Source organism: Cyprinodon variegatus, unplaced genomic scaffold (genome assembly GCF_000732505.1).
Source record: "Cyprinodon variegatus isolate N-32 unplaced genomic scaffold, C_variegatus-1.0 Scaffold104, whole genome shotgun sequence".
NCBI lineage: Eukaryota > Metazoa > Chordata > Actinopteri > Cyprinodontiformes > Cyprinodontidae > Cyprinodon > Cyprinodon variegatus.
In genome coordinates this window covers 677,631-695,265 of record NW_015150557.1, presented here as the reverse complement: position 1 = coordinate 695,265, position 17,635 = coordinate 677,631, and the positions used below count along the sequence as shown (strand labels likewise).

Below are 17,635 nucleotides of genomic sequence, written 5' to 3'. Positions count from 1 at the left end.
TTTTGTTAAAAGAAAAATTAAGATAAGGGCAGAATGAATAAAAAGAATGTTCCTAAAAGTTACATATTTGTTACTGGTTTACATCAACACAGATTTCCTCTGCAAGGTCTAAGGCAGACCCATTCAGTTCCCACAAATAAAAAAGAAAACAGTTCTTTATCTTATATCCATCAGATGGGCTTAAGTATTAGTGTAAAATTATGTTAAACACAAATTCTTACTACTGAGTAAGCTATTTGTTATAATAATTTACAAATTGATTAAGCTCGTATGATGATGATTTTATGTACTTTGTAGATCTTTGTTTATAGACATTAAAGTCTTAATTGTGTCTTGTACTTTGCTGACTTGAGACTAGATTTTAGAATTTTAGAATTCTACTTTTTTTCATTCACTGCATGAAGCAAGGGGTTTACAATCTTTTTTTTCAAAAGAATTCTGGTATTTGTTTGTTAAGGCCATACAAATAATTATTTCGGCTACTCAATTACAAAACAAATTGTATTGACTATACATGAGAAATACTTTCTTCAAAAGTGCTAACTAGGTTTAGTTAGTGGGACAGGATGTGCATTTTGCTATGACAGCAGAATGCAATTTAAAGTGAGGCTCACACTGAACACGGTGCAGCTTTTTTTGGGGCTTGCTGCAGAATTGGCGCTCAAGAGAAAAAGAAAAGTTCAAGTGGGTTCACACTCTTTTCGGGGGTTGTCAATCAAAACTTAATGGTTAAAGTTATCTTTTCGCATAAATATCACTTCTATCGTCCAATAGCCTATTTTTCTTTTTTGCCTTGTAGTTTTAGCTAGTGAAATAGTACCACTTTCCCACAAGTTTAAACCAGCGAACAATTGGCTTTTAGTGTTAGTGGGAACAGCTGACACGTGTCTACCCGGGTCAAACGCCTCGCCAAGCGACTTGCGTTAAAAGCGCCTCGGCTGTGATCAGATGCTGTGCTGTGATCAGATCCGGTTCATCTCGCTAATTGACATGATAGCATTGAGTGTAACAAACGGATGTCAACACACCGTTTGCCAACACACAGTCGTGTTTGATCTAACAACCCGAAACAATTCTGCTTACACTCTACAAACATGGCGCAGATGAGAGACATTCAGAGGAATAGAGCACAGAGCAAAACTATAAAGCACACTTACTAAGCTCTGGCTTCCTTACATTTCTCCTTACATTATGTTTCTGTCCTAAGTATTTGCACTGGTGACATCATCAGTGCTAACACAGCGTTATGGTGTCAACAGACACGCAGCTGCAGGGGGGGCAGAGGCCACAAATCTTGGCAGCGAGGGGTAAAGGCTGATTTATACTCAGAAACCAGGTCGTCTGCGCGTGTGTCGCAGTGAATTCAAAATTTGCCTCCACCCCTGCCGCAGACACTCTGGTGCGCCTCTCCAAAATTGTAGATGACCGCAGACAGTTCTGCACACAGGAGGCCTCTGATTGGTCAAATCTACATTCGCTCTACGCTATGCCTATTCCCTGTTTTGTACCTTACCGGATTGTTTTGTTTGTATGACCGGAATTGAGGAAAACAACTTGCAAAATTGGACTAGCTAGAAGAGCGAGGTGCGCAAGAACGCTGGGACCCACTTTTCCACCTGGATCCTGCTCTTTTCGCTCTCATGTCCCTTCGTTGTCGGACAAAATTGTTTGTGATATTCCCTCTTGCGTTGTGGCGTGGAATAACATAGTGCAGACCACGCTTAAAAATTTGGTATAAACCAATATTATCCATGACAAGCTCACTGCTGCGGGGAGTATAACCAGCCCTTTAGACCAAGCTTTTTTTGCAAGTGAGAAGGGAGCTAAATGCTGATTGTTATCGGGTTTGACCCATGTTCGAAAACATGCGTTTACGTGTTTTTTTACAGTGGGAAAGAGGCTTTAGTGTAGGTTTGTGGGTTAACTTTACTCTGTCCACTGTTCTGTGATTCCTGACCTAAATTCAACCATATATACTCCTTGTTTGTCATAAACCTGTTAAGTCTAACTGCTATAAATAAATCGAGCTCGGTAATCAACCCACATTTTTACAAAAATTGTAGTAGTAATTGTCATTGACTTTCGGTAAAGCATTTGATGAAAGATGATAAGATAGTTGGACCTCCTGCAATTTTATTTTTCAAACTAGATTACCAGCAGCTCTGACCAAATACTTATTAAACATTTAAAGGGAATTACTGGCAGTGAAGTCAGACTTAAGTATTTCAAGCATATCGTCAGATGTGCATGCTTTAAAGGAGACCAAGGGGGAAATGGAAACTTCAATTTCCTTCTAATATTTTCATGCAAAAGACCAATATTGAGCAGCTTTCAGCAGACCCGAAAAGACTGGTCAACAAATGTCATGACTTGGAGTCAAGATCTCAGTGCAAGAGGAATTTGTGCATGGCAATTTCTGAGAATTTTCCCTTCTTTCTACTATTACAGCCATCTCCACTCTGCTTAAGGAGGCTTTTCAGCTATAAAAGGAGTCATTAGAAGAGAGGGCTTATCATACTATTCTGCCATGGATGAAAACCTGGAGAGTGGCCTTGCCCAATAATTTCTTGGCTGCACATTTATATGGACTATGTAAACATATTGAGCCAAGCCAAGATCCAACAAGGGGAGACATGGGCTTCTTTATTTTTGCAGACGTACTTCAACGCCCGTGCTTGTTGCACCTTTACTGATATTCAGCACCAGGTCAGTGAAAAAAAAAAATGCCACAGAAGGTCAAAAACAGTTTATACTGGTTCTTAAAATGTCCCTGTTCTTTAAAATGTATTTATTTGAATCTGATATGGATGATGTAAGGCCAGAACTGTCATAAACAAACTTTGACTACAGCTCCCAACTGCATGCCTTGCAGCTCTGAGGCCACCAAGGTAATAAGACTACTAAAAAAGTACTATTCAATCTTTGAACAGGTACTAAATCAGTTGAGCTTCATTGTGTTCAGAAACGTGGCAGTGAACCTCATCGTGCTGCACTTTGATGATCGAAGTCTCTTGTCTGTTATCTTTTGAAAAATAAATTTGTAGGCTGGAGCTTGCAGCACAGATCATCTGTAAAGCTGTTGATCGTGTCATATGCATTTGCAACTTGAAGAAATCAGCTGTTGTTGGATTAACAGGGATGTCCTTGAAAAACTTCAGATGCAAAGGTCCCCCTTTATGAAAGTAAAAGGAATTAAGGTACCAGATTTTTATTGCGCTACTGATAAATACAGATGAAAAGAGAGTCAGAAATGCTGTCTGACTCAATGCCAAGAACCCCAGGTGAAAAAATTGTAGCAGCCGACTCCTTCTCCTTTAAAGCTGCAAACCACAGCAACAAGGGGGGAGCTGAGGTTTGCAGCTTTAAAAAGGAAAGAGTGCATCCCACATTGTCCCTTTGCACTGCAACATGCCAAGAGCCAGGCCACAGTAGTGCTCCTCCTGAAGACGACTGTAGAAGCTTTGTGAAGAGAGACAGAAGCACATGGGCCACTTCTTCCTTTTATTTTATTTTATTTTTTTTTTGGGAGCAAGCTTTTAGCCAATCTTAAAACCGTGGTCAAGAGCTGCACTGCTTTACATAGCGAACTAGCCACTGCTAATAGTCGCTGCTACCTCTGAGCTGTGGTTAAGGACCGCTCAAACTGCTTCACAACTAAGAAAAAAAAAACTTGGTCTTTCTTTAAGTAGTTTTAATATTTTTTATTTGCTCCAGAAAGAGCTTTTTTTGTTGAATATTGTACACACAACATCATTTAGACATTGGTTTTTAGGCTAAATCTGGACAGTCGATCACAGTCTAATTTAGTCCAGAAACAGTTATTGGGCAGCGTCTGATTTTGTCCCACTTTAGTGAAATATTAGATGTTAAAAAGAACTTGAAAACCGTGTTTTCAGCAATCTGAAAATTACGGCTTTTGACCTTTCACTTTCCAACCAAATGTAGACATAGGACAAGGTTGTTTTTTTTTATGTCTTTTTAAATAATTTTTCTTGGTGGGAAGTAGGTCACCTTGCCCTCCTCTCCATCTCAACCTTTGTTTCGTCCTTTTTTGTGGTTTCTTTTTTTTTTTTTTCTGTCTCCCAGAATTTTGGTTAGCCAGGGGATCCATATGATCATGGTTTTGGTTCTGTTCAAGTTTTCTTTTTGAGTTTTCATTGGTTTCATTTCCATTTTGTGTTATTTTTTGTTCTATTTGAGTTCTTATGTATTTCTTGTTTACCCACTGTTCAAATAAATGACTAACTATAAATAACTTCAGAAAAATACTGTGTGCTGCTGTAGGTCAAAATGTATAATGAGAATCAAAAGACACTGCAGGTTCCTAGATCATCCTACAAGCCTCTTTATATTAATAATAGTGTTAAACTACTTTGATTATTTTTACCCATAACTTGTGTAATATATGAAATGTCCTGACACCCCATAATAATGCGTATTTTTGTAAGCTATGATAGAAAATAGTGTAACAGGGAAGGTTACAGGAGAGTACTTATCTTTATTTTGTCTCATAAGCAGAGTCATGCCAGAGAAAGTCATCACACAAACAGTCTCTGGTACTATAAAGAGGAACTGAGATGCTGTCAGGCAAGTGCTTCATTTCAATTCATATTCTGTACTTGACCCACTGTATTCATTACTTATCTAAGAAAAACACCTTTGCACATTATAGGCCCTTGCTGGGGATGCTGACATTGTAGAGCAGCGCAAATGTTTTTTTTATTGTATGGCAGAGCCACTGTTGTTAAATAATTATCTAGGAGTCATAATAACCCAGTGTAAATATCCTTAAAATTTTACCATGAAAAAACAAATTTATGTTCTTTATATCATTCAGCAGAATCCAAAGCAAAAAAGCTACAAAGCATAACATAATAATTGAAATTATTGTAAAAATCATAAGATTATTTTTATGTTGAAATTAATGTCTTCCAACTTACTAGTGCAAAAGTACTATAAAATAAAGGAGGATAAAAAATAACTCTTAAACTAAACAAACTGAAAACATCAGCCATTTCAAATCCAGCCAATGTTCCAAGGTTATGAAATGCAAATACACTCATCTAATTAGTCGGGCGAGAACGAATTCTAGTGAGGTCAAAATGACAACGTTTATCCTAATATGTAGTTTTCTACAAAATAAACACTATTTGTATAATTTAATTCTGTTTTAATTCTGTTTTTAATTATTTTTATCCGTGTCCAAATAAGGTGGTGCCCTTATGCATTACCTATAGTCATTTCTAAACTGGAGTATTTTAATCACATTGCTTACAAGAAAACAAAATAGAAGGTGTCTATTAGTTTGCTGGATCGATGCCTGAAGAGAAATCTTTACAATTTCACTTGCTGCAAAACAACTTTAGGCTTCATTTTAGATTTTTACAGCAAATGCTGAACAAAGCACTCATATTGTCCAATTTGAATGATGCAAGGCACTGGGGCAAGTTTGCAACAGTAATAAACTCTACCGAAGGACGTTACTCTAATAGCTGTGCAACCATTAGCTAAAAGATTATAAGCACTCACATATAACAGAAGTTATGTTTATAATTTCACAGCGTTTACACATGCAAATTGTTCTGATGACTTAGATGGTGAGTGAACAATTCACCTTGACAGTGCTTTGCATGTTTAACAAATGGTTGCAGCAGCAATAATAGGCCTAAAGGACAGTGGCAAGAGCATCTCTGAAACAGCAGGGTGGTTGTACCTAGCCAGCAGTAGTGAGTTTAAATTGTGCAAAAGGGGGGTTAGAAAAGGGCTTAACCTGGAGAAAATGATGTGCTGGGATAATCCTCACCTCCTTCTGCTAGCGCACTGATAACACATGAAGCATCTGAGGCCTCAGTTAGCTGTTCTGGTTGCATGCGACCGGGGACATTAGTTGGAGAGGGACCATAAACAGATGCCACATCAGGACAATTTACCCATTTGAAAGCAATAAAAATATGCAAGAATGTTCAATGCGCTAACATCTGCTATATTTTAAAACATTAAAACTTCAGTCTATAAAAAATACCTGGCAAGAAGTTCCTGACCATGACTGTAATGCACGATGATTACAAAAAATCTGCAGTTTAAAAATATCTAATAGTGCAAAAAAAAAAAACTAAGAATAACCTCTATCCCATGGTTTGATGAGATATAAGCACTAAAGCACCGAAACATGATCTTTATGAAGTTCTGTTATGGAGTTTTTAGTTATTGTTTTTTCTTTAAATAGAGCTGTCTAATAAAGAAAAGGTGTGTTTTATTTCAAATAATATTCATTTTGGATTTAAGTTCATGACTGGACACTGAATCTGATCAGAGTTATCAGATACAACGGAACAATGCTGTAGTGTTACATCTGAGTGAGAATATTTAAATCCTGTGTTCAGTAATCTCATTTTATTTGATAAATCACCATCTAGTTAGGGGACTTTGACTCTGTTATTCAGGGATCTCTAGGTCAGAAAAACCCCATTTTATACAGCAAAATAAAATATGTGTGTCAGTTATCAAAACTATGTAAAGCTGATTAAAAATTCACAATGTGCATTGTGTTTTTCTTAATGCAGAGTCAGATGCTTTAACTGATCCTGGACTTTTAAACCAGAGTTTAAAGGCCCAATGTCCTTGTTTAGTTGTGTCCCTGCCTCCACACACATGACCTGAATGAAAAGGTTACAGTATCAACAGGCTTTTGCAACATTTGATGGCTGCAGATGAGGTGATGTTATCTGATGTTATCACAATCTTCCCCCCTTGATAGAGTGGCATAAATTACTTACCGTCTTTCAATCACTTTAAAAAAGCAAATTTCTAACATGTCTTTATCCTTCTCTGTAGTGTGGTTAGTTTTCCTCACTCCTTGACACTTCTTTACTTCTCTACATGTTTTCAAGGCATGACTGCTTAATGCTCTTTTACAAAACACTTGATCATATTGGTTGATACCAATACAAGAAACAAATGCTATTATCGGGCAGAAATACATATGCTGTGTTGTCAATAAACATAAAGTATAATACAAACATGTAAGGCAGAAGAGCTGGTGTTTAAAGGCTTGCAAAAAGTGTGTATCAGGTGTAGCAGCATGGTGCTTGTTCTACCAAAACTTGTTCAAATCTCTTATTAGTACTATAGCTTACCAAGCAGCATTTTCCATTAACGGCAAGTATGGCCTTGTCTCAATATATCTTATGAAACAAAAGCTTGAGCTATGGGTGGGTCGACAGAAAGCAGCAGCCAACCAAAATACTTTGAACTCCAAAGTTTACTTATGTTTTTGATTTATTAATTGTGAAACAAAATAACAGCAAAAACACAGTGCTGTATCCAGAATTTAATGTGAGATCAGCATCAAAATAACAGGGGCTGCTGTCTCTTATCACTCAGCAGTTTGATTTAAAATCGTCCATCACTTTTTAATTAGGTCTACTTCTTATATCTGCACTATTAGCCGATTATTTCCCCCTGAACTCATAAACAAAATTGATGGCTAAGTTCTTTAGCACTCTAGATCTTTTTCACCTCTCTCCTGATGGTAGTGAAAAAAAAATCTTACTCTGAAAGATTTCTCTGAGTCAAGATTTCCAGATATTGGTGCAGATCTTAGGTCAGTCAGGAATGTAAAGTTTTTACAAACCCTGCTGGTACATTTTCAACATCTTAAACCAAAGTTGTGATATTAGGGCACATAATTGCAGTGGTACGGCGACAAATAATATTATTTATGTGGTAAAATTGTCCCCATGCCCTGCAGTCTTTCACAAAAAAACAGAATATAATGGGGGGGTAAGATAAAACAATAAATGAATCACCTGTTTAATGGTATTGCTCAGAATTTGCTGTGGTTTGTGGAAAAAAAATAAATGGTCTGTGCTTTTACAGACCAATTTAAAAACTGAATATAGAATCTGACCTGAATAGAAAATGACACTATTTGGTTGAAAATTCATATTTAACAGCTACATGCAGATATTATGGAATATCATCTCATTCAAATATGTCAGTCCGAATTTAGGGAAACTACAGGCACTAAAACCTTATGTGGAAAAAAAAAAAAAAACTTTTCCACTTTCATCAAAAAAAGTACATTTATGGATGTCACAATCTGATTTAATAAAGAACGACAAGGATGAAAAAAAACAAATTTCTGTTGCTTTCATCACTTCACCCGTCTGGTGTTTTTAACATTGAAGACAGGAAAACTGAATTACTAATATTACAAAAGTGTCAAAAAAAGTGAATAACACTCAGGGAATGTGGCTCAAGATGCTCTTAAACACGTCTATGTGCATTCAGTATATCCTGAAAATATAGATTTATTGTATTCTAAGCCCACTAGCTAAGATTCTAAGTCTGAGTCTGAGGGTATTCCCAATCAGATGTCTGTCAAACAGATAAGACTGATAACAACATTTCTAAACAAAAATTCTAGAGTCTAGAATCTGAACTAAGCGGTCAATAGTACTTCCTTACAAATTTGGATAAACCCTGATTATTTAAAGATATGATAAAAAGGTGATACAGAAAGAGGATGTTTTAATTAGGATTAAAGCCAAACCTGCTATGACATGACCATTAGAGTGTTACTCTAATCTGTTGAATCTTTATAGATATCAAGGCAATTATTTTGATTTAAAAAATAGCAATACAACACATGTAAAAGTTGCATGTGGCATGAATTCTATAAATCTCTCCTAATGTGTTTCTACTGAGAATGTGTATTCTCTTGACAGAAAGGCAATGAGAAATTACTTAGTGACTTATGGCTAGGACAGCTTCATCAAAAGCGGCAGCCAAAAAATATGTTTCTAGACTGACAGTAAATATACAAGCTATTCATGTGTAGCACATGCATACTGCATACAAGACATGTGATGGGAAATCAATGTGATGTATCACATTCTCACACTAGTTTATTATCCTGTCAGTACTTGATAGACAAAAGGAAGGTTAATGATTTGTAAAAGCACATGACAAATTGTTTACTGAAGCAGTTAGGTCTACTGGAAAACGCTTTATATGTCAGGTCTGAATAATTTATAGGCCTTGTAAAGCCTGAATCCCCATGCTGTCAGAAAAAGTAGAATGCCTTCATTCATACCAAGACAATATTAAAGGATTTTTCTATAAAAAGAGCATCTAATTCAAAATTCCTCAGGTATATAAGGTGATCTCACTCAAATATAACATCTTAAGTTTAAACAGTTGGCATACCATTTGAGTAGTGGGTAAGTCAAAATTGCTTTCTTACACTATATAAAATTTTATTTACAGGAACTATATTATTTAAAAACCACATAGATCATTTTACACATAAACTGAAATAAATAGCCATGTTGGAAATTTTTGTTTACAAATCTGTTGACAATAATGTACTTTTGAGTTTTGGTTTTAATCTTATTTGGAAGGCCTAAGCTTTCCTCATAATAAAAGCCTGCCTGTCATTGTGCGGTTGCCCACACACTACTCCATAGTGATCCATAGTGAACTCCACAGAATTTTAATCCACACAACCTGAACAAAAACTATTTGTACAAATCGTTGACTGTAGGAGTTAGTTAATAAAAGGTAGTTCAGTTTGTTTAAGTTATATGGTCTGTTTTACATGTTATATGTGGTGATATTTGTAAAAAAAAAAAAAAACAGCTGTTATGTAAGTCAAACTGTAAGAAATTGGACTCATTTTGGAAAACGTTTAAGCCATATTTATTAACTATGTGTGTTGATTCAATGTGAGTCATTTTTGTGTATAATGTGCTACTTTCATATCATGAGTGTAAAGTCAATTGTCATCCAGTGTTAGAGCAGAATCATGTTAGATTTGTTGAAGGTTGTTTATTTTTTTACACAGCCATAAGTTTAATCCGAATTCAGTAAATAAATATACCATAATAATTACCTAAGACAAAGAATAAAAAAGGTTAAAGTCAGACAGCTCTTCATTCAGAATCACTGATACAATCCAATAACCTGACATATTATCAGGTTATTGGATTACATTTGAGCAATACTTCTGCTGGAGGTAGGTATGGTGTCTTAGAGCTCTGAAACCTGAATAAAATTCCACATGTCCTAAATGAGCAGCTTCACTTTAGATTGCATTGACTATATACAGTAGATGAAAAATAGAAAACCAAGGTTGGAACATTGAGGACCAAGACTTTATGTAATCAGCACAAATTGGGACTATGAAGCAAAGGGTGAAGACTGATAACAGCTGCCTTCACTATAACACCAGAACTCCCTCTGCTCTCATATGTCGACAGCGGGAGCAACCTGCATCTCCTTATGTGCCATAAAGAGATATTTAGATTTTTTTTTTACTTAAGTCATAGATTAGTCACATTGATTTTTCATGACTGTTTTTTTTTTCTTAATATTAAGTCATGCAGATGACTTTTTAAGCAACAACTTAATTATCTTGCATTTAATTACTCTGCAGTGAGATTGCAGCTGCATGCCTGGACCAGCATTGTTATATGGCTGGTTAAACAAATGGTTTGCTTTTCGCCACTATTTTGCCAGCAGCGACAGATAGTCATTAAGTATATGATTTATTAACAGAAATGAAAAAAAAATGAAAATAACAAACATATTTTACATCAGAGTAGAAGAAAGCCATTTGCTGTGGGTTGCTCTTGCATCATGGTGCCTAATGTTGCCAAAGTAAAGTAGATCTTGGAGCTGAGACATAAATCTAGTGATCACTTTGATCTAAAAACTATTTTTTGATTCATACATTATTAATTCTTTGTAAAGAAAATTCTTTAAAACTTGATAATATGTCACAAGGTCAACATTTTTTTTCTTCTTTATTTAGTTTTTTTGTGATGGGTGCTTTTCAAGGAGCTGCATTATTATGCTGACAATTATAATTAACTGAAAGTAGAAGATGTTTCAGACAGGAACACAGCAGTAATAGGAAGAGCTGACTGTGCGATTAAGCCACAGAAGCTGTTGGACAACTCCTCCGTCCCTATAGATTGCAGCTTTATCTAATATAGAGAGACAAAAAAAATCCAATTGAATCTAAGGGAGCATCATTTTAAGTCAGTGTTTTTCCATTTGGCATTTCTTTCTTTTGTGATTTTATAAACCCACCATTTATGTGCCTTGCTGTTCTTTGCAAGCTGCACACTTTTCATTAGTTAGAAAAATGTCATCTAAGATGTAAATGGCTAAAAAAGAATATCATATGTATGTTCTGTTCAAAAATGTGTGTATTCTTAGTATGCATTTCGCCATACTTTTAAACATACTTTATGGGATTTACATGAACATTTGCAGTTCACCGTCTTCTTTAAGAGGAAGCAGACTGGCATTTAAGAATAAATAGTGTAGAAACAAAAAGTCAATACAAATTACTTAGAATGCTTTATTACTTTTACAACAGTGAGGTTTTTATGTAACAGAAAACTGTTACCACAGGTCCTTTAAGACTCTCCAAGTGAAAATGTTTTAAAGATAGACTGAGAATTTTTTTTTTTTTCATTGCAGAATGAAGAAATATCTAAATGGCAATGATTCTCAGGAGTGGAAGAAACTAATCCATGATATCAGTTACTTTTCAAACACTGTAGTTATTACACATTCAGTCTGGAATTTATGTATTCAATGTTTTTGCTGTTGTATAAATTGGTCTGATGTAATATTTAAATAATAAACGTGCTTTATTTTGGTAGAGAGGATATTCTCAATTGAGGTTTAGAAGTTTGTGATTTAGATTTCAGTGAAATTGCACAGTCCAAGGTCTAATTCTGAATGAAATACAGACCAGCAGACTGCTCTGTAAAAGCAACATAATGCTTTTTTGGAGCAGCAAATTAATAGTTTTAAATCTACAACCAGCAACTGTTAATCAAACTAAATGCATTTTCAGATTCAAATAATTACCCTAAGCAATTCAACCAGTGAACTTATCTAAATCAGCCTGACTGAAGAGCGGGTCCGCATGGCTTACAATTTTAATGAAGCTCAAATAGATTTAAAGTTTGAACAGTCACACAATGCCGCTCACTCAGTTATCAACTCCAAATGTTCACACTTAAATTACCAAAGAACCAGATGCATTGTTATTTCGAGCTGGTGGTCAAGCATTTTTTTTTCTATTAAAATGCATTTGATTTGTGTAATATATTTAATTCAGTATCTACTACAAGATTTAAATAAAGAAAAATAATACAGGGATATGATTAGAAAACTGCTTTATAGAGAATGATGTATATTTTTAGGTTAATAAAAATATTTTTAAATATTTACTTCTCATATTGTCAATCCCCAATGATCAATGTGATGGCCTGCAATCTCACTGACAGCCATGTTTTAGTTCTGTTTCAGTTCTTTCTTTTTGTGAATCAGACCTTGCATTTCTCGATTTGTTACTTTTTCAAGTACTCATTTTAGAGATTATAAAAGTATTATTTCCCTTTTGGTTTTATCATTTGTGGCACATTACATTGAGTCAGAACCACATCCTGTAGAACAAAGTAATACGTTTGATAAAAAATAAAGATGCAAAGAGAAATTGCCCAGCTGATTTAATGCATTCATGCATAGGAGATCCGATGATCGGAATCTAAAAATCTGATCTTTGTCCCAATCAGTGAACAAACTACAGGATCAGTTATAGGTACACAAAAAGTTACAAGAAACTAAAGTGATGAGGGTGAAGCTGCTCTGTTCATATTAAAACATTTGCTTGAAGCTCCTATTTGGAAATACTAAAGAAGAGAATTACTTTGATGATACCAAATATGACTACCCCCAATGTTTCCTTCCTCTTTACTATGTATCAACCACACCTTCAGCTTTAACAACCCAACCGCTAAAACTACACATCAAATCTTGGCACTGTGGACATTAAAAATCAATCCAATTAGTTAAAAATGTTATGGGCATGGAGTATTTGTATGCTTTAAGATTAAAATATGAATTTATAGCAAATATCACTTCCAGGTAGTATTTTCAGATTGCAATATGACCTTTTCTATATTGAAATGATGATTGGTAATGACGATATCTATCAAAGTATGGCAGATTTTTTGGGCTTCAACTTCCAGAGTGATTATCTTACTGTATCTATTGGTTGGTCAACATGGCAATCTTTGTGACGTGTTCACTTAACGCCACTGTATGTGCTCATTCATTGCCAGTTTCCACTCGCCACTCACTTCCTGTTTTGATGTATTGAATTCAATTCAATCCAATATAATTTAACTGTCCCTTCTGGTAGACAGATTACCAGATGCATCTCCAATTGATTGTGCTGTCCAGTTGAAGAGCATGTATATACTGTATATATATATATACATGCATTCCACCTCCTCTGCTTATGGAATACCATAACTTGATGGTAATAGCAGTAAAGTGGTTCCTGTTTTTTTTTCTGAAATCTGCAATCTTCTCCTTTGTGTTGTTTACTTTCAGGATAAGAGGATTCTTTCCACACCATGCCACAAAGCAGTTCACCAGCTTCCTGTACTCGGCTTCTTGTCCCTCTCTGATGCACCCAATAAGTGCAGCAAGATCGAATTGCTTCTGTGGATGACAAGACTCTGTCTTATAGAGTTGGAGGTGTACAGAATAAAAAGCCATGGTGAGAATTCCCTGTGCTGCTCCAGTGCTGTTGGCATAATTAGGCACTGGACCCTTTAGTCTCACAAGCTGAGGTCTGTTTTTAAGGTGGTCTTTGATCCAGAAAAAAAAAGTCCACTATACCTTTAAATGCAAAGCATATGAAAATAAAAAGCTTTTTCATACTAAGTTGAACACAGGTGGGATTTATTTAGTATGGATCTTGCAGAAACAATATTGATTAATATGTTAACCTTTTAATGTAAGTTTCGAGGTTTGAAGAAATAGCCTCTATAAAAAAGTAGGTTGTAATTATTTTGACATGGCTTTACATTGCACTAAGTTTGTAGATATTCCTTGTTGCAGAGAAATGGACAGCTTTTCATGTTGAAACATTTCAGAGCTAAAAAGTAAAAATGTTATTTAGTTAAAAAAAGAGAGATTTTCATTCAATAAAACCTTTAATTGTAGTCCAAAGCTTAAAGAAATTACCAACCATAAGTAAGACACAAAATCTTTTACAATGGAGTCTGATTAATTAAAGGGAAGTTCAGCCCACTTACATCAGATCTAATTTTTGATTTTCTGTTCCAACGTTGTTGTTTTTTTAATTTCAGACATACACATAACACACAGAACCTAATATAAATAATTAATATCTTATAATTAAAATTCTCAGATCTTTTTTTCCCCGCTCATATTGATGGATGTAATGAGTGATAACTCTAATTATAGACAGTGCAGCAAAACATAAGGATGTAACTAATGATACAGCCCAGAATCAAAGACAGTGAAAAATGAATAACACAAAGCGTGAAATATATTCATACCTTGTGCATGAATCTGTGATTGGAACTGGTGCTTTCTATGATTACAGTGGAAGTAAAGCTTTTCGCTTTTGCTCAAACTGCTCCATGTTGCTAAACTGCCTGCTGGAGAAGTCTCATTAGGCTACGTTTCAGACTTTACCAGTACCAGCATTGCGTTACTCAGAATCCTGAGCGCTGTGTCACAGTGATTTATGACCACTGTTCTTCACTGTACCCTTGGGTGCTTTAGTGTACTGAAAACTTGGAGTTTTGATGACTACATCTAAATAAACAGACGTCATTAAGGAGCCATGGCAGTTTCCAGCTCAGAGGGATTTTTAAATGTTAGTGTTTGTGGGAAAGACCAGCCAAACATGAAAGGCCACATTTAAAGTCATCCAGCAATTAACCGATCGTATCACAGCAAAATATAACACAGCATTGGTTTTAGAGCTTCAGTGTCTTAGTGATTCAAAGCAGCACTTCCTTACCTTTGGATACTGTTGGACAGGTATAAGAACCCTTTCAGAAAGCTTGATGTTTTTATTGCTGATAATGTCAAGGTATTTTTTCGTGTCACTATCTTTTTTCAGCTCATCCCCTTCACACTTTCCGATCTCTGCAGAAAAAAAAATCACAATGCAGAAATTAGAAAGGAATAATAGCATATTTCATTTAAATGAACATGCTAACATCTTAAAATCAAATCTAAAGCTTTTATAAACATAAACAGTTAATTGGATTAAAAATACATCTAATATTGTATATTCTATAGTATTAAATATAGTTATTTTTAAAAAATCTTTTTTTGACTAGATTGTTTTAAACTAGAATAAATTGGAAATAAACTACATGATTGTGTTGAACTTACAAATTTTCTGCACATACATTTGAACTGCTTGTCTCGCAAGGTGCCCTAAAGACATTTGTTGTGAAATAGAGCAACTCAAATAAACAGAATTATTTTGATTAGATTGACAAGAAAAATACAAACGTTGCTTAGTTCAGTGGTTCCCTAAATAGGGGCAGACCCCATAGGGGGGTCCTGGTGTGATTGCACGGGGGCATTGAGAAATGACTGGAATAAATTAAGATGTATTTTTTTTAGCAAATGTACTGATTGCAAAGTGGAAATTTGTTTTACAGTAAAATAAAGAGTTTAAATAGAAATAACAAGATTCTAAAGGTAGTAGTGTTGGGACTTTAAGGAGAATGTTTATTTAATTGCAACGCTTAATACACTGCACATGACTTATCTTTCTTCAACTGCTAAAAAGTTATTTGAGGGTTAAAGTTTATTTCAAGTAGAGTGGTGTGTGAAAACTTCCCTGTGCACTAAAGGGGGGCCAGACAGAAAAGATTGGGAACCACTGGATTTGTGACATTTCTCTGTTGTTGGCTCTTAAATTGTACTCAACATAACAGAAGCATTCACTCTCATTGTAGTTTCTCTCTCTTACTTTAAAAGTCACTGATCGTTACACACCTTAGAACCCCCATCAATATAACAATAACCTTATAAAACCATATTACCTAGTTTTTAATTCATTTTGATTAGGTAAAAACTGATTGGAGTAGTTAAGTTTATTTTGAAAATAAAACTAATTTCAGTCAGTATGACATCTAGATGCTGTCTTTTGTTTTATTTGATTTTACACCATAAAATGTTTCACCAGAAATGAAACAATCCCTAAAAAAGAGAAATGGGGAAATGTCTAAAAACACTTTGCAGTTAAGATATGTAAATCTGAGGTTAAGGTTTTTTATTTTTTTGAATTGAAATCCAAAAGTAAAACAGAACTGTCAACCAAATAATGTACCCCTGCACAATTACAATAAGCCTTAATTTAATTGATGTATTATGCATGCATTTTGATGAAATTCCATGTATTATTCTGCATATTTATGTAGATTACACCCAGATCTGTAGCATCACATCTTTAAGAAAATGGAATCACAAAAAATAAAATAAAATCTGCTGAAATATGTTGGTCAGTTGTGCAAAGAAGAAAGGTGCAGAACAAACAATTTGCCGCGGGGATGTCTTTATTCAAACTCCAGATAAAAAAAAAACTCTTGTTATCACAAAAAGCAGGATTTGTTCAAGTTAGATGGACCTAAACTCTTTCCTGACATATTATTTCACTAATTAAACAGATGTTGTAAATTGTATTTTTTGTATTGTATTATCATGGTTTTTAAGTAGAGGCCGTAGAGGACGCAATGACGTCACAGGCCAGCATGCTCTGTGTTTACAGAAGTAAACATGGATGGTAGTGCCAGAGCACATCTAGAGATCTTTTCCAACCATAAAAACACAATCTTTTCAAGATGGTTAAACATAAATACTGCTCTCCGCATCTTGGTTGTTCTTTTCTTGCAGCTTCTTCATAGCAAGACCCAGAATAGTGACCTTTGTTGGGTATTAATGGCGTTCAGGTTGGATGAATGCGACCTGGCCATTCAGAAACAGGTCGCATTTGAAAAAAATCCAATTTGTATCGGATTCAGGACCACATAGCTAAGTGGCCTGGGTCACATTGGGGAAAAAATCAGATCTGTGTTGTTCAGACAGCCATGAAAAGATCAGATACAGGCCGCATATGGGCCAAAAAATTGGATCAGGGTCACTTCAGGCTGTAGTGTGACTGTGAACGTAGCCTACGATTTCCTAAGAGACCTAAAATGACCAGGGTACCAATATATCGCTATATCTCTGTCATGGTTTTGGTTCTGGTCAAGTTTTATCTCTGAGTTCTCACTGGTCTTATTTCCAATTTTGTGTTCTAGTTGTTTTTGATTGTATTTGAGTTCTTAGATATTTCTTGTTTGCCCTCTTGTGTCAGACTCCTTTTCCCTAGCACCCTTCCTGCCTCTGTTCACACCTGCTCCCAATCGGCTAATTAGCCTGGTCTTTGTTTCTCTCTGCCATATATTCTCCTCCTGTTCAGTCACTCTTTGCTGGTTTATCGTCATTTCTTTGTCTCCTTTTTGTAAGTATTCCTGGTTCTCAGTTTTTGTGGCTTTTATGGATTTATGTTTTGGATTTTTGCTTCTGTTGAGCTTTTTGGTTAATTAAAAATTCAAGAAAACACTTCAGCTTTTTGTGTCTGCATTTGGGTCCTGTCAAACCTCCACCCCCACTGTGACAATCTCAACGAAATAGAATATCATTGAACACGTTATTTATTTCAGTGTTTCAATTAAAAAACTGTAACTTGCATATATCTTCCTCTCAGAATGTTTTGGCTGTTTAT

The 17,635-nt window shown here is 35.2% G+C and overlaps 1 protein-coding gene across 1 annotated transcript in view; it reads right to left on the bottom strand.

Annotated features, from left to right (window-relative positions):
* Window positions 1-17,635, bottom strand: part of khdrbs2 (KH domain containing, RNA binding, signal transduction associated 2) — a 102,956-nt gene that overhangs the window by 66,504 nt on the left and 18,817 nt on the right. Inside the window, exon 2 of the mRNA XM_015374487.1 lies at window positions 14,870-14,997. Coding sequence (XP_015229973.1) covers window positions 14,870-14,997 — 128 coding nt within the window. The remainder of the gene's footprint in view (window positions 1-14,869; window positions 14,998-17,635) is intronic.